Raw genomic sequence first — 19,527 nt, forward strand, 5'->3', positions numbered from 1 at the left:
CCTCTGGGTCTGCCGAGGAGGAGCCGAACCTCCCGGTCTTCAGAGAGGGGCCCCGGGCTGCGGGTTGGGGCCGCCTTCTGCGGAGGACACCCCCCAACGGCCCCGCCCATCTACGCAATGGGAATCCTGCGCTGTGTTGCTGTTCCCTGCTCGCGGGGATCGCGGAGGGGATGTCACAGAGGCGGCGGCATCACAGGCACGGCGCCCCCAGCGTCTCCACCGCCCCCAACAGCCCCCACCAAAGAGCGCACTGGAGGCGGAGGGGCAGCAGCCACCAGCCCGCTGCACGCCTCCCCGACAGAGCCTCGGTCAGCATGGGGGTGACAGGTGGGAGCGGGCGGGCGCGCGAAGGGACCGGGGCGGGGGCGGGGCGGGGAAAGTGAAAGTGAGGGGTCGGGGCGCAGAGGAGGCAGGGAATCGGCCGGGCCCCTGCTCCTGCTCCTGCTCCCGGAACCCGGCGCCTAGAAGGCAGGCTTACCCCAGCCAAAGCCCTCGCCATTCCCGCGGGGGCAAGGGGCGGGTGCTACCCTGACTGCCACACCCAGCCTCCGCCCTGGGCGGTGCACGAGCGAGCGTGTGTGTGCACGGCCCGTCTGCACACCTTGGGATAAAGGCTGCAGATTCAGCGGGTTCATGGAGTCGCAGAAAGAGCAGTGGCCTTGTACCCAGGAAAGGACTCAAACTGCAGATAACCCCTCAAATCACGTCCAGATGTCCCAGTTTGATGCTTGGAACTTTGGCAGGGAGAAGCAATCTGCTTCAACAGATGACTACCGAGCGCCTCCTTTGTGCTTTGCACTCTTCTCTGTACCAATGAGCAAAGACGTCTGCCCCTCCGGGCCTTGGGTCTCCCAGGTTCTAATACTGGGGGCTCCGATCCCCACTGACATGGTGGCTTTCTTCTCAGGGCCTTCTCTCCCAGGACACCGGCCAGCATTCAAAATGTGCCAGGAACCAACCACCAGAGAATAGATTTTCCCCTTGTCCAAATTCGTGGGGTAACAAATTTATGCAGACACCTTAAATCAGTCCTGCAATATTTATTGTACCCTCTTCAGGGCTTACTCTTGTGCTAGGCCCTGAGTCTGAGGAGTTCACTAAAAATTAAAATGTAGGGTGGACAGCAAGGTGTGTTACAGAGAAGATGATACTGGAGATTTGAGTTGGACTGTCACGCCTGAGTAGGATTTTGCCAGAAGAGAGATTTTTCTGGATATTGAAAATAGCATGTGCAAAGGCCCTGAGGCCCAAAAGAGCCTGCCGTGCTCTGGGGTAGCTGGGTACCAAGAGATGAAAAGAGAAGGCAGAGATCAGACCATGCAGGATCTTCAAAGCCACCCTAGAGTCTGGACATGACTAGAGGCAGGTAGGGGATGGAGCAGACTCACTTTGGAGTCACTGAGAAGTCCAGGTTGGAGGGGAATATGGCTGCAGTGGTCGGGCTAGAGGCCTAAAGTGACTTCAGACAGCACAGTGGTTAGCATCATGGGGTTTGGAGCCAATCAGATCTGCGTTCAGGTGGTGGCACTGCTCTTAATAGCTGTATGACCTTGTGTCAGTTTCCTCGTCTGTGAGGGAGTCACACCCACTTGTGCATAAAGTGGCTGTGAGGACTGAATGTGTGTAAAGCGCTCAGCACTGAGCGCCAGCAGGTAGTAAGTCCGAGGTTTGTGTGGACTTTGGTGTTGGGATCTGAGGAGGAGGCAGGCAGTGGAGGTGGAGAAAGGTCAGCATCAGCAGTAGGAAGGGCAGAAGCTGGGGAAGTGAGGGGGTCACCAATGACCCACGTTTCTAATTTGGGTGATAGGGTGAAGGATGAGTCAGGGAGAAGAAAGAGGGGGTTATCGAGAGATGAGAGACTGGAAAGGAAGACGGGTCAGACATGCAGAGCCGTGTGGGCCACACTAGAGTCGGGACACAGGGTGTGAACTTGAGGTAAGACATGGAGGAAAACTCTCAGGGTTTGGCAGGTGAGAGGGATTAGGAATTCATTTCTTTGCACAGACTTTTGCTGAGCATCTCCTCGTGCCAGATTCTCTGTGCAGGGGATCAGAGATTCAACGTGAGCAGCCCACACACCCTGCCTACCTCTAATTGAGGGTCAGCAAGAGGCCGTATGCTCAGCTAGAGGTCTGCAGGGGCCGGGTCGGGGTGACTGGAGGAGGAGCCCCTAGCCCAGAGCCACGGGTGGAGTCCGGAAGGCCTCCAGGAAGAGGTGAGGCCTGAGCACCATCACGATAGGAAGCAAGGCAATCCCAGAGGGAGGCAACAGCTCAGGCTCTAACGAGGCATTCGTGGGGTTTTGGACAAGGTGCCTCTGAGGTCCCTTTAGGGAGAAATGTGTAATCGATGACTGCAGTTTCAGTCTAGAGAGAAGTGAGAGTCAGAGAGATGGGAGGGTCTCCTGTGGTCACAGTCACAGGCTGGAAAGCTCCAAGGGAACAGGGACTGTGTGCATCCTCACCCAGCACAGTGCCTGGCCCATAGCTGGGGCTCAACATTTTCTCTTAACTTTATCAAAGAATCTTATGCATATGATTAAATAGTCCTGAAGAGATTGTTCAGTGATGAAAAGCAGGAATCCCCCACATCACACCCCTAGTCTCACTCCTCAGAGAAACCACCGGTTTTCACTTGAACCGTTTTTCTGCCTCGTTACCTTCTTATCTCTCTGCGAGCTCACAGGCTCTTTCTTGGTTTATCAGTTCTAGATATCACCCACCTCCCAACATCATTTTCAGATCTGCTGATACCTTTGTAAGTTTAACATACATCTTTATTTTTTTTTTTTGAATATTGACACCTGAGCTAACAACTGTTGCCAATCTTCTTTTTTTTTTTCTGTTTTTTTCTCCCCAAACCCCCCAATATATAGGTGTGTATTTTAGTTGTGGGTCCTTCTAGTTGTGGCATGTGGGGCGCCGCCTCAGCATGGCCTAATGAGCGGTGCCATGTCCGCGCCCAGGATCCGAACCAGCAAAACCCCAAGCCGCCGAAGCGGAGCACGTACACTTAATCACTCGGCCATGGGGGCCGGCCCCTATTTTTTTTATCAACTTTAGATAGCATCTTTGATGCCCCACAGAGTAAGATGAAGTTGTTAGTGCCCTTACCTTTCCCGTCAGCTCTCCCTCCTCCCTGCTCTCCACCTCCCAAAGACTCTAACCTGTCTTTTTTTCAAAATATCAAGGTTCGTAACATATACCTTGTCCCACAACCACAATTATGTTTTCCGAATGTTGTCTATATGTTGATTCTACAAGTTGAAAGTTAGTCAGCAGGATTTACATTATTGTGACGACATAACTACTGTTCACTGCAGAGGCAGGAAAGGCGCCCACAGTTACCTTCTCTTTCTCATACAGCTTTTTGATTTTCCTGGAGTTTGTAGTTGCCTTTTCCTTGTGCTCTTGGTTTTATCATAGTCTTAGTTTTCTTCAGCCTCTACATCTAGTCAACTATTCTATCAGGTTTTTTTATTTCAGAGATCTACTGCCCAGGACCCTCCATCTTCTTGCACCAATGTGTACTGGTTCTAGGCCTCTGTACAGTTAGCATCCTGGGACTTAGCTTCTTTCCTGGGGTAGACACACTATTTCCTTCCTGTCTCTCTTCTTTTCTACCTTTATTTTGCTTTAGCACATCCTCAAATAACTTTCTGAAAAAAAAGAAGAGGTAAATTTTCTGTGTCCTTCCTTGTTGAAATGATAGTTTGGATAGATATAAAATTCCAGGTTAAAAACCAGTTTCCTCAGAATTTTGAAGGCAGCAATTATTGCTAACTCTGCTGCCAGTATGATTCTCCTCCCTTTGTAGGTGACTGGTTTTTCCACTTTAGAAGTATTTAGGAATTTTTTTACGCCTGATGCGATGACCTTTCACAGCAAGGATCTTTTGACAACTGTAGTGCTGGGTATTCAGTGAACCTTTTTAAGCCAATGACATCCTTGAGCTCAGGGAATTTTTTATTTCTCTTTTCTTCTCCATATTCTCTATTCTTTTAGGATCTCCTTTCTGTAACTCAGAATTGGACTTCCAATTGATCTGTTTTTCTCACATTGTCTTGATATTTTGGTTTCACTTTCTCGGAAGATTCTTTGTATTTTATTTGCCAAAAAGCTCTTTCTTGGGCCTGGCCCTGTGGCCAAGTGGTTAAGTTCACACACTCTGCTTCAGCGGCCCAGGGTTTCACCGGTTCGGATCCTGGGCACGGACATGGCACCGCTCATCAGGCCACACTGAGGCAGCATCCCACATGCCACAACTAGAGGGACCCACAATTAAAAAATACACAACTATATACCGGGGGGATTTGGGGAGAAAAAGCAGGAAAAAAAAGCGCTCTTTCTTTCCTCAAATTCTTTTCTAATAGCATCCTGTTCTTGTTTTTTGGATGCAATATATATTGTTGAATACCTTCATCTCTGAATCTCTGAAATGATGAGAGTTTTTATTTAAGCTCACTTCTGTTTCCCAAATTACCCCTGACGCTCTGAAGTCATCTTTTCTCTTGGTCTGTCACTGGCATGTTGGCAGTTTCCTCAAATGTCTGGTGCTGCTCGGTTGTCCGTATTTAGGAGTAAAATCATAAAAAGCTGACTGGGGGCCTGTGGTTGCAGGACTTATTGGCTGGCAGATGTCACTTTAGGATGATCAGTCAGGTACCAGACATATCTCTAGTTGATTTGGGAAGATGACCAAAATTGATAAATCTCTAGCCAAACTGAACAGAAAAAAAGAAAGAAGAAAAAAAATCACCAATATGAGGAATGAAAGAGGTGGTATCATTACAGATTCTACAGATATGAAAAGGATAGGGAATATTATGAATAACTTATGCCAATAAATTTGACAACTTAGAGGAAATAGACAAATTCCTTAAAAAGTACAAACTCTAAAAGCTCACTCAAGAAGAAGTAATATTCTGGAGATGGATAGTGGTGATGGTCGCACAACAATGTGAATATACTCAATGCCACTGAGCTGTAAACTTAAAAATAGTTAAAATGGGAAATTTTATGTTATGTGTATTTTGCCACAATAAAAGAGAAAAATAGACAAGCTAAATATCCCTGTGTCTATCTTTTAAAGTTGAATTTGTAATTAACGGTCTTCCCCCAAGGAAACTCCAGGCCGAGATTCACAAGCTTCACTTGTGAATTCTACCAAACATAAGGAAGAAATAATAGCAATTTTATACACAGTTACACACTAATATACCTCATGAACAGGTATGTGAACATTCTAAAAAAAACCCAGCAAATCAAATTCAACAATACAGAAAAAGATAATACATCATGACCAACTGTGTTTATCCTAAGAATGCAAGATTGATTTAACCATTTATTTAACCATAAGCAGAACACAAAAGAATTAGTAACAGAATAATATATAACATTATCCATATGTTAACAACATAACATATATAATATATAACAGAATACAAAGGAAGAACCATGTGCTAATCTTGATAAATGCAGACAAAGCCTCAGACAAAACCCAACATCCCTTCCTACTTAAAAACTAAGTAAACCCGGAATAGGGGGGAACTTCCTCAACCTGATGAAGGGCATCGAAGAGAAAAACTGCAGCTAACATTGTACTTCATGGGGAAACATCAATGACTTCCCCCTAAGCTCAGGAGCAAAGCAAGGATGTCCACTCTCATTTCTATCCAACATTCTACTGGCAATTGTTGTGCAATAAGGCAAGGAAAGGAAATAAGAGACGTCCAGATTGGGAAGGAAGACGTAAAACTGTCTTGAGTTGCAAACATTATTTCACGTAGACAACCCTATGGAATCTACAAAAAAGAAGAAAAAATTGAAGCTAACAGGAATTTAGGATGGCTGCAGGATACAAGATTGATACATTTCTATGTACTAGCAGCCAGCAATTGGGAATGGAAATTATTTCACATACTACAGAATGTCACTTGAATCCCTGATAGAACATTCCCAAGTTGGGCACAGAGGCCCCAATTTGAGTTGACTTCAGGCTTTTGCTTCCAACCCCCAGGGCTGCTATGAGGTTCACCCCATAACACCTTCTTCTCCTAACCACAGCCAGTTGCTGGTCATGGAAGGGTTAAGGCTCTGGGTTTTGATTAAATTGCCCAGGACACTTTGGAAAGCAAGCAAGGGAAGACTCTGAGGTCAGAAGCCCGGGGAAGAGCTGCCCTTGGGGCAGGTGGAGTTGGAGATGAAGAGAGCCATGGGGAGGAAGCCAAGGGAGCATGGTGGTCAAGAAGGTGGAGGGTCCTGAAGAGGCCACTGAGCTGGCCACTGGGAGCCTGTCCATGGCGCTACCGTCCCAGCCTATCATCCAGCTGATCCCAGACCTCGAGGCCCAGGCTGAACATGGAGGGGCCCAAATCCCAGGCCTGGGACCAGGCCTGCAGGGATGCTCCTCACCTCTACATCTACGGGAAGAGACCACAGCACATTCTGATCCTTCCGATAATCCTGGGAGCAATTCTTCTCAGCCAGAGCCAAGGCTGTCACTTCCTGCCACACTCCAGGCTGGTGGGGACCCAGCTTGCCCATTGTCACGATGGCCCCACCATCAACCCCATCCTCTACCTGGGGAAACAGAGAATGGGACAGCCTGAGGACACCCAGAGAAGGAAAAAAAGCTTCTGTAATAAAAGATACAAGCCTCCAGGGAGGGGCCTGGGGTGAGGGGACCTCCCCCTAGGAGTCACTCAGTCTCCTCTGCAGAAGGTGATCTGAGCTCATAAATCACCAGATGTCAGCATCACCTCAGAACAAGCCCCCGGGATGAGAACCCTGGCCTGGAGTTGGAGATAGACCCCAGGGTGTGGTGCGGTGAGAAGCTGGGGAAAGAATGGATGGACTTCAGGGTAGGAGAGGCCAGGATGAGGGTGAACGGCAGAGCTGAAGACCGGCCAGAGAGAAGGGAGAAAGGGGGCAGAGGGGCAGGAACGGAGGGAGATGAGGAAGGTTCCTCTGAGGCAGGAGAGGGGAGCCCATACAGTTACAGGCTCCTGGGTAGGAGAGCATGCAGGGCAGAGGAGTTAAGAGTTTCTTGAGTCAGACTTGCATTCAAGTCCTGACTTCAGCAACGATCAGCTGAGGGACCTTGGGCAAGTGAAACTCTTCTCCTTGTTTGTGTTGAATCAATAAGATAAAGCACAGAAAGTGCTCAAGACAATGCCTGGGCTAGTAGCACTCAACAAATGGAAGTGAATCCTGTTAGCATTCACCTGTGTGGAGGATGGTGATGGAGCAGGGAGAGCTGGAGGAAAGGCCAACGTGGCAAGTGGAGGGGAGCAGATGTGGGGGATAGGGCTGGTGACACTGGCCAGGGAAAGCAGGGAGATGAGGGGCAGGATAGCAGAGGGGAAGGCAAATGGGCTGAGATGAGGGACAGGGAGGGAGGAGGGGCTGGAGCAGCACCACCACCTGGGCTGCAGAACTCCTCAGGGACTGTCCCGACCTGCAGCTCTCCGGCCCTCACCCCCTTCTCCCTGCCAGGTGCCAGTGGATTCCCCTGCTGTAGCAAGGCGTCGGTGGACATTATGGAGACACAGTGAGAACCAGTCCCCATCATCACAGGACTTCTCCCCACCCTCCAGGACCACCAACCTACCCCCTGCCACTGCTGCCAAGTTTGCATGTACCTCCCAATGCAGGATCCTCCATCTTGCCTGTTGCCAAAATCTCCCCAAGGGCAGTATCCAGGCCAAAAGGCAGGGCGGGCGTGTCTACCATCCCCCTTCTGCTTCTGCCTCCAGCCCCTGATGCTGGAGGAAGACTGAGGGGTGGTGGGGCACACCGAGGGACATGGAAGGGACCTGACCCCTTAGAGCTGCCTTGCTGCAAGGACAGAGCTGTCCCAGGTGGGGTGGGCAGACGCCTCAGGAAGGAGAGGGGGTCACAGTGGCTAAGCAGCAAGGGCAAGGGCCGAGACGGCAGCAAACTGCAGACAAGAACCGAGGGGCCCTCCATACACACCTCTGCTTTTCAGATCTGCGAGCTGGGTCTGCCAGTCAGGGAGGGCATCGCTTGGGACTACTCCCTCTTTGGGAGCCACTTTCTGGGCACTGGGTCTCCAAATGAGCTGCATCGGCTCACGGGAATGCTTGATTAAAATGAGGAGTCCTGGGCCTTACCTCCAACCAACTGGATCCCTCTGTGGGGTGGGGGGCCACTTGGCAAGCTCTCCAGAGGCTTCCTAAACTCTCTAAAGTTTGAGAACACTCCTCCAGGATTCTTGGTGGGAGTGGGGACAATCAGGGGAGTGGATGAGTTGGGGACATCTTGCCAGACCCTGTACAGAGACCCCCTTCCCTCTGAAGCCACCCCATCCCCCACCCCTTGGAGCCCTCTCACCCACTTTGTCCTTCTGTCTTAGGGGTGATGTAAACCAATACCAGCTCCAGGCGGCACAAGAGGAAGATGAGATGGAGGTAACAGTGGGCAGGGGCGCCTTTTATGGGGAGGTAGTAGGCAAGGGGCAGAGTTCTTCGAGGCCCGTCTTCCCTAAATCCTGACCAGCCCCTTCCCTTGACAATTCTGGGACCCCAGTGCCAGCCAATGTTGGCACGCTGACACACACCCACCCTCACCACCTGCCCACACCACCTCCCTACCCCAGGCAGATATCTTGGAAGCGGCAGCTGTGGAGGAAGTGAGTAGTAGGGAAATAGGGGTGGGGGTGGGGGCAAGGGGGCAGGAGGGGGCGGGGCAGGGAATTGTCACTAGGGAGGACCTCAGGGGCAGGGGACTCCTGAGCTTTCAGTTGAAACTTTACAGCTGGAGAAAGAATTGCTAGAGCTGGAGCCCAGCCACAAAGCAGACCTGGACCCGGATCTGGACCCAGAACCGGAGCTGGAGGCAAAACCGGAGCCCGAGGCATTGCTGCCGTCTGCTCTGTGCCCAGCACTCACGCTGGAGCCCGAGGAAGAGCTGGACATGGGGCCCAACTTGAAGGTGGCTGACTTGGAGTCCTGCAGTGAAGACCCTGAGCAACAGGGGTACAGGATAGAGTGCCTCCCCCGCTACATGGAGAGGCTAATGCAGCAGGACATGAGCCAGTGGAGTGTGAGGTCAAACTCCAGCTACCTGAGTTCCACAGAGGAGGACCAGGTGTACCCCGACCATCGCTCCATCCGTGTGCAGACCTCCAAGCACCTCTTCCGGGCAGACAAGCTCATCCAGGCCTCAGAACACAGCCTGCAACGGGCGATCAGCATGCAGCCTAGGAAGAAGAGCATGAGTGAGACCACCAGCTGCTCGGACCAGGAGTTGGTCTTCAAGGACACCTTGTGCTCTGAGAAGCAGCTGCAGAACCCCAGCCCCCAGCCAGCGCTTCCAGCCACAGGCTCCCAGCAGCCGCCAAGCCCCTGCCTATCTTCCTCCAATCTCTCACCAGGCCTTAGCCTGGCAGAGCTGATCAACTTCGCAACTTCCCTGGCCATGGCCTCCTCCGGCAAGGTAGACTTGCTCAACTTGGAGCACATGATCAAAGATCCACCCAAGAAGGTCATGGAGCCTTCCACAGAGCCCGCCGTGGATCCCACCACCCAGCCGGCCATGGAGAAGCCAGAGCGGGAGGAGCCCACCGAGGAGACCCAGCCGGCCATGGAGAAGCCAGAGCGGGAGGAGCCCACTGAGGAGCTGGAGAAACCACTTGAAGCCGGGGAGCCGCAAAAAGCTTGGAAGCAGGGAGATGAGAATGTCCCGTGCCCTTCCTTTGACTTCAGCAAGCCGGGGGTCAAGAGGGCCACCATCGAAGGGGAAGTGAATCTTCTCCAGCCCTCAACCATGTCCCCTAGGTTGCAAAGAGCCATGAACGAGTAAGCGAGGCTGGCCTACAGCTCCCTGCAAGCGGGGGCTGTGCTAGGATGTGTGGGTGGGCCGTTCTTCACACAGCTGGTGGGGGTGAGGAACAGTGGAATGAGGGGCTGAGTAGGGCATGGGATGGGCCGTGACGTCTCAACCCTCAGTGACCTCATAAAGGCTGCTGGAAACCAGGTTCCGGTGGACTGAGGTGCAGTGCCAAGGCCAGGGCTAGAGGAGGCCAGGGGACCATGGAGGGTGAGCACTCCAGGGCTCAGGTGGGGACCTGGGTTCAAAATGGGAAGAACCATTGTAGCATTAGGAAGCTTCCCATTCAGAGGGTAGATGTCTCACCCCCAGTGGAAATGCTCAATCTGGTGTCTGCCCTCTGAGAACCTGAAGGCCCCATCCCTGGGCCCGGGACACCTCCATCGAGCAGAGAAGGAGGGAACAGGGTTCTCCAGCACCTCTTGCTTCCTGGTGATGAATGGATACAGAACGGCAGCTGCCCATCAGCGTGCAGCAAGAAGAGGCCCCCTTAACCCCGTGCCCTCCTCAGAGAGGCCTCTGGGGGACGGCCCAAGTGACATTCTCTCTTTTGCGTTGCAGCTCGGTGCCGGGAACCAAGAAAGGGAGTCCATTATTGCTGAAAATCCATTTTAAGCTGTCATCCCCAACTTCCCCAGAGAAATGACTAGACAAAACCAGTAAAACCTCCAGTGCTGGCCCCCGGCTCAGACCTTTTGTGCAGACGCTCCTGGTCCAGTGAGCTCACCTGGCTGCGGCGTCCTAGTGTTGATTTTTCAGGGATGCCACTCCCATTTTTTAGCTGCCCCAGCCCCACCTGCCCCACCTGCCCCCTGAGGGCTCTGCTGCCCGTTCTGTCCCCTGCTCACTGCCCCCGGGTAGTTCCACTTCACTCACACCTCTCCAGACCTCTAAGCCAGCAGCAGAGACTCATCACCAGTCTCGGGGAGGCCTCAGTGCCTCCTCTGAGGCTTCCGTTTCTTAGTTGGTGAAATGGGGATTCCTCTTGGCCTGAAGCCAGGGACAAGTTGGGATCATCTGAGGGGAGAACGTCCTGCGGGTAGGGCTGGGTGGGAAAGAAGGCAAGTCTGAGGGAAGTTCTTCCTGCTTCTCTCCACTGGGAAGGCCTGGCATGGGGAAAGGATGGGGTCCTTGAAGGAGGGGAAGAAGGAAGCCAAAGGGCTGGCCCTCCAGGGGCCCACAGCCTTGAGTTGGAGGTACCTCAAACTGTAGGACGAAGCCCATGTGTAATGGTGCACGCAGCCCAGACACATGCACACACACGCGCGCACACACACACACCATCAGCTGACCAACATACCTCACGTACAGGCACTCACATAACACATCCACACACAGAGGAAGCACATGCCACGTGCACAAACACATATCAACACACGCGCCTGTGACCCAGACACCTGTACTAAACATGCACACAAGCCTTTCCACGTCAGGGAAGGACAGACAATGTGGGGAAGCTTCTGGAAGAGGAGAGATGGCAGCAAAGGAGGGAAGGGAATTTGGAGCACAGGGATGGACATGGGCATGAAGAGGGAAGTCCGGGAGGAAGAGATGGGGGCAGCACACTGGTCAGCCTTGAGACCCACTCCGGGCCAAGACTCCCTGTCGGTGAAAGCCAAGCCTTGCAGCGCCTCAAGAGCCTGCCCCGCCTGAGAGGACCCGGGAGAGTGGGATTAGGAAGCGGTAGCAGTTTAGAATGGGTCGGGCCAGAGGAGAGGGGGCAGGAGGCTGGAGGGAGAGATGAGGAGGAGATGCAGAGGTGAGTGTCTGGGGAGGGGCTGGGCCAGAAGTGTCGTTAGGCTGCTGGGACTCATCTTCCTGGAGTATTTTTTAAAATGTGGGGAAGAGAATCCTTCCCTCCCAGGGGACCTGGGTAAGGTGGGCCACATTCCCACCTTGGGATGGACCCTGCTCTCCCACGTCCTCACTTCAGGAGTCTGGGGCCTGCTTCTCCCCTCGGGCACTGCCATCTTGTGTTAGCTTCCGGAGCGGAATCTCAAATTCAGGTGCCTTAAAGGAGGCAGAAACTCAAAAGAATAAAACAGCAGGTGCTCCAGCAGGGAGGAGCGGGCCAGCCGCGGGGAGAGAGTGTACCCCTGCCAAAAGATGTTAAACTCCACCCCAAAGCCAACCTGGGGGCTGCAGCCTGGGGTGCAGACCAGCCTCAGAGCCTGTGACTCTGCCTTCCAGGCAGCAGAGGGCAGAAAATCAAGAGACCTCGGTCGGCACAGAGAATGTACAGGTGACCAGGGCTGGGGAGGGCCACTACTACTCCAAGCTACTGCCCCCAGAATCCCCTGGATAGAGGACTGTGGGTGCAGGCTGGCATGGGGGATCCTGGGAGGAGGTGGAGCTGTGCACCCCCGGCCTGGTCCTTGGTCCCCTGGAGACTGAGCACTCAAGTGGGCTGGGCCCCTTGGCCTTGTCTTCTCGCCTCCAAGGCCTGTGCAGAATCCTCAAAGACTGCTCACACAAGACCCAGGAGCAGAGCAGACCAGCAGGACACAGAAGAGAAGGCTGCAGTGGGGCACTGCCCTGCTGACCCAGATGGAGCCAGCAGCAGCCATGGCCACGGGGGCTAAGCAGGCCCCCTGGAGGGCCAGAGAGTTCAAGGGCCTTGCGGCTACCCATTCAGTACAGTCAGGCCCAGGCACCAGGTCTCCGAGGTGAGGGCAGGGACTGGAGGCCAGGCCTGCGGTGCTGGGTTTAGGGTTAGGTAAGAGATGCCTGGCCCTGGCATCTCTCTGCAGCAAGTGCTAAGCCCTTTCCAACCTCTTCCCCCTGAGGCAGCTTTGCAGTCGAGGACCTGCTACTCCTGACACCCCAGCAGCTAGCAGGTAAGGGCACCAGAGCTGAGAGCAGGGAGGAAAATTGGGGGGTGCTCAGGAGGTTTCTTGCCCAGAGTCTAGAGCTGCAAGAAGCTTGTGATTATATTGGAACCTTCCCTCCATGCCAGTCTAGTCTGCTTATCTCTACAGTTCTGGGGCTCATGGATGTGTATGTGTATGTGAAGGACGGAGGGATGGATTGGTGGATAGGAAGGGATTTGGATGGTGCATGGATGAACAGGATGGAAAGAGGAAGGGAGTAGGGAAATCTGGAGAAAGGGTGGAAAAAAAGACTCTGAGTTCCCTGTCCCCCTGGGGTCTGGGGCTGTGAGGGTAGGGTTAGAAGGAACCACTCCTGCATTTGGGGCTCCAATACCCTCCCAAATATTATATACTAATATTGGCATGGGCATCTCAAAGCAGAATCATTTTATTCATCATCAATAATTTTCAGTACCTGCTACATGCCAGGGGCCAGTGGAGCTCCTGGGGCCTCAGAGCACTGTAGTTCCAGAGCCAGACTGCCGAGGCCACAGCCCGGCACTGCCCCTACTTGTGACATGACCTTGGACATGAGTTTTGAATGTTTTTCACATAAACATGTCCAAATGTGAGTTCTGGACATGAGAACTGAATGGGCAATTAACAAGCACCAACAAGCAGCAGCCGCTGTTGTTCTTTATATTAGAAGTTATATTGCCCAGGGTCTGGAGTGACCCAAGTCTTCAGTCCCCTCTGAGAGCTAGCCTGGGAGGATCTCAGTGTACCTGTGAGTGTGGTTCACTTTGCTGCCTTCCCCCTCCGCCCGCCACCCCCCCACCACCAGCCTTCCAGGATATCTTCAAACTGTTCAGCTCCAGCCCGACAGGCGCTATAGACATGCGCAGCATGAAAGCTGCCCTGCACAACGTGGGTATCCAGCTGAGCCCACAGGAGATGTGTGAGGCTCTGCGGCAGGCAGACTTGGATCGTGGGTACCCCATCCCTGCCCTCTCCCACCTCTAGCTCTGAAAAACGCCTCCCTTGTCCACAAAATCCTGGCCTGGTCCTATTTTAAAGTGCCCTCTTCCAGGAAGCCTGCCCTGATCTACACGCCTATCCGATAGCCCCTAAACATTTCTGCTGTGTTAATCCTCATCCTGACTTGGGGCTCCCCCAGGGCAAGGGCTACTTATCCCCCACTCAAATCAGCGTCCACCCTTGGCTAGAGGCAGAAGTGGATTCTCTAATGCCTGAACTGCTGGCAAGCCCCTACTGCATATGCAGGGTCGGCCTTCTGCAGGGGCAGGCACCCACAGCACCCACTCCTCTCGCTCTCTTCCCAGGTGATGGAACTGTAAACTTCAAAGACTTCCTGGGTGTCCTCACCGACAGCCATCGCCTTGCTCAGTGCTTGGGTGAGGGGACTGCTGGTGGGGCAGGGGTGGGCCTGGCCTGGGGGAGCCTCCTCCTTATCCTTCCCCATGTTCTCTGCCCCCAGGCCAGGTGAGGAACAGCCGGGTCTGTGACCCCCAGGGCCTGCAGACCTTGTTCTTAGAGATACTGTTCAAGCTCATGAGCCAGGGCTTCGTGCCCTCCAAGTCGGCGCAGGAGGTGATGAGGTGGGCACAATTGTACCCAGCTGCAGGGCCCAGGATGGGGGGAGCAGACTCTGCCCCATGCGGGGGTCCCCTGAAGTTCCTGCCCCACAGACAGGAGCCCTGAATTCTGGGTCAGTTTCCTGGGCGCCAAGTTGCCCCTGGCCAGAGACAAGTGGCTTCCTGTCCTGCTTGGGTTTCCTCACACGTGAGATGGAAAGGGCTGGGGGAGGCAGAGTCTGAGGCGGCTGCCCCACTTCTCTCCTTCAAGCTACTACTCCACGAAGCAGCGGGCTCTGCGGCTGAACTCAGGCTGGAACGGCCGCTCCCGCGGCCACGGCCGCACCGCGCGCGCTCACGCGGACCTCACCTTCTTCTGCCAGGCCACGCGCCTCAGCGGCCTCTCCAACGCCGAGCTGGCGCGCTCGCTGCTCAGCTTGCACAAAGCGGGTGTGCCCCGGGCTGGGCGGGGACCCACGCGGGGCGGGCGGGGTGGAACTCTCACTCAGGGCCTGCGCTCAAGACCAGCCCCACATTTTCCTCCACCGGCTTCCCCACCCCAGGGACGCACGGCCCCTACTCTCAGATACCGAACCTGGCCCGGCGGATGCGGCCAGAACGCAAGACGCGGAACTGTGCCCCGCGCCCCCTCGTCCGACTTCCCAAGTGCTACCAGCCCAGCCGCCCCAAGCTGGGGCCCACCCCGCGGCCGCCCAGCCAAGGTGAAGCCGGGGAAGGAGGCGGGGCGGGGCGGGCCATGCAGATAACGGGCGGGACCGGGAGACTGTGGGCGTAGCTACGGCGTGGGGCGGGGCTGCAGATGGGACGTGACAGGCGGGGAGGGGAGGGGAGGGGAGGGGGGTGGGCAGGCGAAGAGCTGGAGTAGGACTCCGAGAAATAGAGGCAAGGAAGGCGGAGACCGAGGCGGAGATGTCATCTGAGATCACTCACGGGCGCGGCTAAGGATAGGGCGGGGCGTAAGAAAAAGGGGCAGGGTACCTAGGTAGGAGACGCGACTGGCGGAAATAGGGCAGGGCTCGCGGAAGGGAGGACTGAGGTGTAGTTAATCCAGCGTCTCTAACTGGAGCTGCAGGTTTGACCCTCCGCACGCCCCCTCTGCCCTCCCGCAGGCTTCGTGGGCCAGCCACTAGAGTCTGTGGGACCCACGAAGCTGGCTCCCTCCCCCCCAACTCTAGTGCAGAAGCAGCCCTTCTCCCCTTCGCCAGCCTCTTTGCAGAGACCTGCTATGAAGAACTTATACAAGTAAAGCGTTTGCTGGACGAAACAGGCTGCGCGAGGTGGGGGCGGGCACGGGGCGGGCACAGAGCGGACGCAGATCTTTTGCAAACGTCTTTATTAATCTTGTATAAAAATAAGGTCCATGGAGAGTCCCTGGAACTTGGGGTCGGGGGTCACGAGGTTGCACTTTATAAGTTACAGGCCAGGCTCTCGCTGAGGCTAAGTATGGCTATTGGGGGGAAAAGGGTGCTGCAAGCAGCATGTAGGGGGAGGGGCCGGCGATGCTGCCCCCTGTGGCAAGATGAGAGTGCGCCGGCCCATTTGAGGTGGGCCCACGGCTGGGGACAGCGGCGGAGGAGGCTGCCCGGCCCAGCCGAGCTGAGGACCGCCTTCCTTGAGCCCCGGCCTGCCCCTGCCCCCAGTCCCCTCCCAACCCGCAGAGTCCATCTTCGGAAATAGCGGCTACAGCGAGATGTCGGAGGTGACCTGCAGGGGAGGTCCCGGGGGGCGCCGGCGAGCACTGCGGCGGCCTGTGTCTGCGCGGATGTAGGGCTGGTTTCGCAAATCTGGCAGCCGAGAGGAGACAAATTTACCCTTCAGGAGTCTGCCCAGCGCTGGGAGCACCACTCTAGGGCACAGGCCTCACCCTTCTAGGGACCCAGGTTGCGTACATGTGGGAGGGGGCCTGTTTATGTTTACCAGACACCCCTCAAACACATCCCAGCCATGCATGGCCCAGAAGAGGGCACAGGACTCAGTCCCCCCAAGGGCCCCCAGGGCTGTGGGCAGCCAGTCGGATCAGAGGCCAGGCCATCGGGGTACCTGGGGGGCTAGAGGGGGATCTCCTCTCCCAGGCTGGCCTCACAGAGGAGCCTGGACGTCCGCTTGCCGGTGCGGGCCGTGAAGGGCACCGTCTTGAGCACTGAGGGTTGGGAGGGAGGAGGGGGGAGAGAAAGGAAAAAGGAAAAAGACAGAAAAGGTAGCAAGAGGCAGTGAGGCAGCCAGACCCCTAGGGTGGGGGTGAGGGGACTGGAAGACAGCATAGAAAGACAGACCAAGGGCAGGATAGACCTGGCCAAGCCCTCACCTGTGATGATATCTTCAATGGCCCCATCACGGTCACTCTCATAGATAAGTGGCTCCTTCTGCTGTTTCCGTTTCAGCTCAGAGATGAGGTCCATCTGTTGCCGCCGGATCTTGGGTGGGGACTGTGGGGGGGTGGTGGGGAGGGAAGGTAAACAGCTCCAGCTCCCAGGACCCCCTCTTTCCATGACACCAAACCCTAAGACATCTGCCAGGTCCCCCACAGCAGGAAGAGGGGAGCCCATTCCCATCCCAGGCTACTGGAGCACTGTCTCCGCCTTGGGCAGGGTCTGCCCATAAAAATGAGGGTGTGGAGGAGGGCCCGATCTTTGGGATGAGGATCCCAAGCCTCTCAGCAACCCGGTGCCAAGCTCAGGGGCAGCTGCCTACCTTGGGTGCTGGGGGCTCCCCTCTGCCCAGGGTGTCGGCGCCTGCCTCCTGGGCAGCTGCTTCTTTCTTCCACTGTTCCACCTCCTGCTCAGCTTTCTGAGGGGCCGAAGCAGTCTCCATGAGGGAGCCCTCCCTCCACTATCCCGCCCCTCCCAATGCCCAGGTGGAGAGGCTGTAATGCTCTGCAGGGCTCCCAGCCTGCCCACCAGACACACATACCTTGTAGGCCTTGATGAAGCGGCTAAAGAGGGTAAAGAACATGGACGGGGACGTGGTCTTGGGGTTCTCTCCGAAGTACTCCACCACAGACTCGTAGGCCTCCTGTGGGCACAGCCTGTCAGCCCCATCACCATGGACCCCCTTACACACTAGCCACTTCATCTCTGCTCCTCCTGGCACATGGCCCCTCATTCCTGCTCCATCCACCAAGGTGTCCCTGCTGTGGCCACGCTCCTCCAGGCCATGGCTACCCAATGCCACTAAGTAATTCCTTATACTCCACCCCAGCCTCCCCACCTCCAGGGCCGCGCCAGCCACAGCCCACCTGAGCCGTCTTGCTGTCTGCCAGTAGCTTATCCATGGTGGGTGAGTTGGCCCTCAGGAACTCCTTGAGAACCACGCAGTCATCCTGCCGCACAAACTCCCGTTGGGTCAACTCCAGGCCTCGCTGCAGGGAGCGCACATCCCCTAGGACGCTGTCCAGGGACACTGGGGGGTGGGACAGTACAGAGGCAGGGAATCAGAGAGGCAGCATTCTTGTCCAATTACATCCTGTGGCCCCTTTATCCCAACACATATCAGTTCCCAGGGCTGAGCCCCTCCCCCTCCATACCTGAGCCGGCCTTGTCCAGGAAGTGCAGGTCGCTGTGGAAGCCTGTGAGCTGTGGGTACTTCTCAGCAATGACCTTCACCAGGTAGTGCAGCAGCGTCTGCTTGCGATCGGTCGACTTCATCTCCAGCAGCTGCATGGGGACCTCTTGTAAGCCACAGGCCACCAGGCATCCTCCATCCCCCAGGCCAGCACACCCCTTTTCGCCCCCGTACCGCATCCAGACTCTGGAGCCGGAAGCCATAGGCTGCTCCACGCTTGCTGCTGTTCATGTAGTTGCCGAAGGCCAGGACGATCTGGGAGAGGCGGGGGGGGGGGGGGGGGGGGGGGGGGCAGAGCTCAGCAGGGGGCCAGGCTGAGCAGCCCCCTGAAGAATAAACTGCACAAGTGGAAAAGGTGGCAAAGAGCAAGCCTACACTCAGTCCCCACTGCACTCCTGCGTGGACCCCTCAAGTCTGTGACACATGTACATGTGTGTGTACATATTTGACATGTGCACACCTAACACCATGGCACACCCAATTTTGTCCTCTGCGATTCCCAGCCAAAACTCTGCTGCCGACATCTCCTCCAAGGCTGTGAGGTCTCAGCTTTTCTAACAGCTATTGATGCTGGTTCCCTGAGACTCCCTGAGCAGGTGCGCGTACTCTGCTCTAACCACACTGCAGTACCTGGAGGGGGCTTGACCCTGGGGTGGGGTCTGAGGTGCGCTGTTGTAGACATAGCCCCCACCCCCACCTCAGTATGTCCCTCTGAGCCTGTATATGAGAGGTGGGAACACCACATTTGTTGCATCCAAGGTGTGCAGGGCAGGGCCCGTGTCTCCCTCTCACATGACCCAGATCAGGCAAGGGGTCGTGGGTGGGCCCCTCCTCCCAGACCCTTGCCCTGGGCTCTCACCTCCAGGATCTGGCGGAGTTTGTCAGAAGATTTGATGGACATTGAGGCTGCAATGACGGCATTCAGTTGCTAGGGGTGGGATGGGGGAGACAAGGTAAATTGGGGCGGGGTGGGGGACAAGCCGATACATAGGAGGCTGAAGCCCTCCCAGAAGCCTTCTTGGAGCTAGCTGCCTCCTCCCCATCCCAACCCGGGCGCCACGCCCTCTCTGCCCCGCCCACATCGCCCTGCCTGCCCCGCCCACACCGGCATGAGCAGCTGGGCAGTATCCGGGAAGTTGCCCAGGAAGGTGAGCGTGGCCATCCGCTCCTGCAGGCGCGGGATGCGGCTGAAGCGCAGCATGAAGCGGTCCTCCTCCGACAGCTCTTCCATCGGCCGCTGCTCCCGCTCGAAGCGGGCGATGAGGCTTCGCTCATACTCCGTGGGCAAGAAGCGGGTCAGCAGCTCAAGGAAGTCCAGGCCGAGGGCCTGTAGGTCGTACCTTGAGCGCGCATTGGGGGTTGGGGGGGGACAGGGGGGCGGGTAAGTATCACTCCACATCCACCAGTTCTTGAGAGTAAAACTACCCTTCCCCCTTGAGTGAATAAATGAACTTCAGTATTTGCTATCTGCCAACAGCTTCAGGGAACAAGAGATAAGAATCAAGGAAAACTGGGAGCTGGGAAGTCTGGGGTCCCCATCATGTGCCAGTGGCAGATGCCCAGCTGTAAATGCCTGGGCTGAGTGCTGGGCAAGGAGGCAGGGAGGGAATGGGCACGTCTGGGTCTGGGCAGGGGCTCACACAATGACCTGTTTTCTCAGGCTGAAAATGGGAACAAGGTCCCCGGCCC

At 55.5% G+C, this 19,527-nt stretch overlaps 3 protein-coding genes and 1 long non-coding RNA gene across 11 annotated transcripts in view; 2 read left to right on the plus strand and 2 right to left on the minus strand.

The window, feature by feature from the left end:
• SPATA32 (spermatogenesis associated 32) lies at nt 1-10,530 on the plus strand. Of its 2 annotated transcripts, XM_005597316.4 has the most exons (5): nt 163-327; nt 7,497-7,551; nt 8,377-8,431; nt 8,778-9,820; nt 10,413-10,530. In XM_005597316.4, exons 1-5 carry the CDS (start codon nt 171-173, stop codon nt 10,495-10,497), a joined length of 1,395 nt encoding a protein of 464 aa, XP_005597373.3. In that variant the 5' UTR covers nt 163-170; the 3' UTR covers nt 10,498-10,530. The 2 variants fall into 2 exon arrangements, with proteins under 2 accessions (XP_023508135.1, XP_005597373.3); XM_023652367.2 differs by lacking the exon at nt 7,497-7,551 and having other exon boundaries at nt 1-308.
• LOC106783164 (uncharacterized) lies at nt 5,311-14,967 on the minus strand. Its single transcript, XR_002811411.2, has 4 exons — nt 14,627-14,967; nt 9,087-9,222; nt 6,414-6,581; nt 5,311-5,803 (listed from the first exon to the last, which is right to left on the minus strand). It is a non-coding gene; the product is annotated as an uncharacterized lncRNA (long non-coding RNA).
• LOC106782677 (EF-hand calcium-binding domain-containing protein 3) lies at nt 10,012-15,644 on the plus strand. Of its 2 annotated transcripts, XM_023652375.2 has the most exons (10): nt 10,012-10,081; nt 12,042-12,093; nt 12,293-12,517; nt 12,642-12,688; nt 13,506-13,649; nt 14,005-14,076; nt 14,160-14,280; nt 14,528-14,706; nt 14,820-14,978; nt 15,387-15,644. In XM_023652375.2, exons 2-10 carry the CDS (start codon nt 12,086-12,088, stop codon nt 15,521-15,523), a joined length of 1,092 nt encoding a protein of 363 aa, XP_023508143.1. In that variant the 5' UTR covers nt 10,012-10,081; nt 12,042-12,085; the 3' UTR covers nt 15,524-15,644. The 2 variants fall into 2 exon arrangements, with proteins under 2 accessions (XP_023508143.1, XP_070082193.1); XM_070226092.1 differs by lacking the exon at nt 13,506-13,649 and having other exon boundaries at nt 10,015-10,081.
• Nucleotides 15,596-19,527, minus strand: part of FMNL1 (formin like 1) — a 24,866-nt gene continuing 20,934 nt past the window's right edge. For 4 of the 6 annotated variants that reach the window (XM_023652361.2, XM_070226091.1, XM_023652359.2 and 1 more), the window contains 9 exons: nt 18,944-19,178; nt 18,698-18,766; nt 18,013-18,093; nt 17,801-17,930; nt 17,513-17,676; nt 17,188-17,289; nt 16,969-17,064; nt 16,583-16,703; nt 15,596-16,061 (listed from right to left, as the gene is read on the minus strand). In XM_023652361.2, coding sequence (XP_023508129.2) covers nt 15,958-16,061; nt 16,583-16,703; nt 16,969-17,064; nt 17,188-17,289; nt 17,513-17,676; nt 17,801-17,930; nt 18,013-18,093; nt 18,698-18,766; nt 18,944-19,178 — 1,102 coding nt within the window. In that variant the 3' untranslated portion in view covers nt 15,596-15,957. Of the gene's footprint in view, nt 16,062-16,317; nt 16,418-16,582; nt 16,704-16,968; nt 17,065-17,187; nt 17,290-17,512; nt 17,677-17,800; nt 17,931-18,012; nt 18,094-18,697; nt 18,767-18,943; nt 19,179-19,527 lie in introns of all 6 variants that reach the window. The other 2 variants (XM_070226090.1, XM_070226089.1) reach the window with 1 other exon arrangement.

This window comes from Equus caballus, chromosome 11 (genome assembly GCF_041296265.1).
Source record: "Equus caballus isolate H_3958 breed thoroughbred chromosome 11, TB-T2T, whole genome shotgun sequence".
NCBI classification, from domain to species: domain Eukaryota; kingdom Metazoa; phylum Chordata; class Mammalia; order Perissodactyla; family Equidae; genus Equus; species Equus caballus.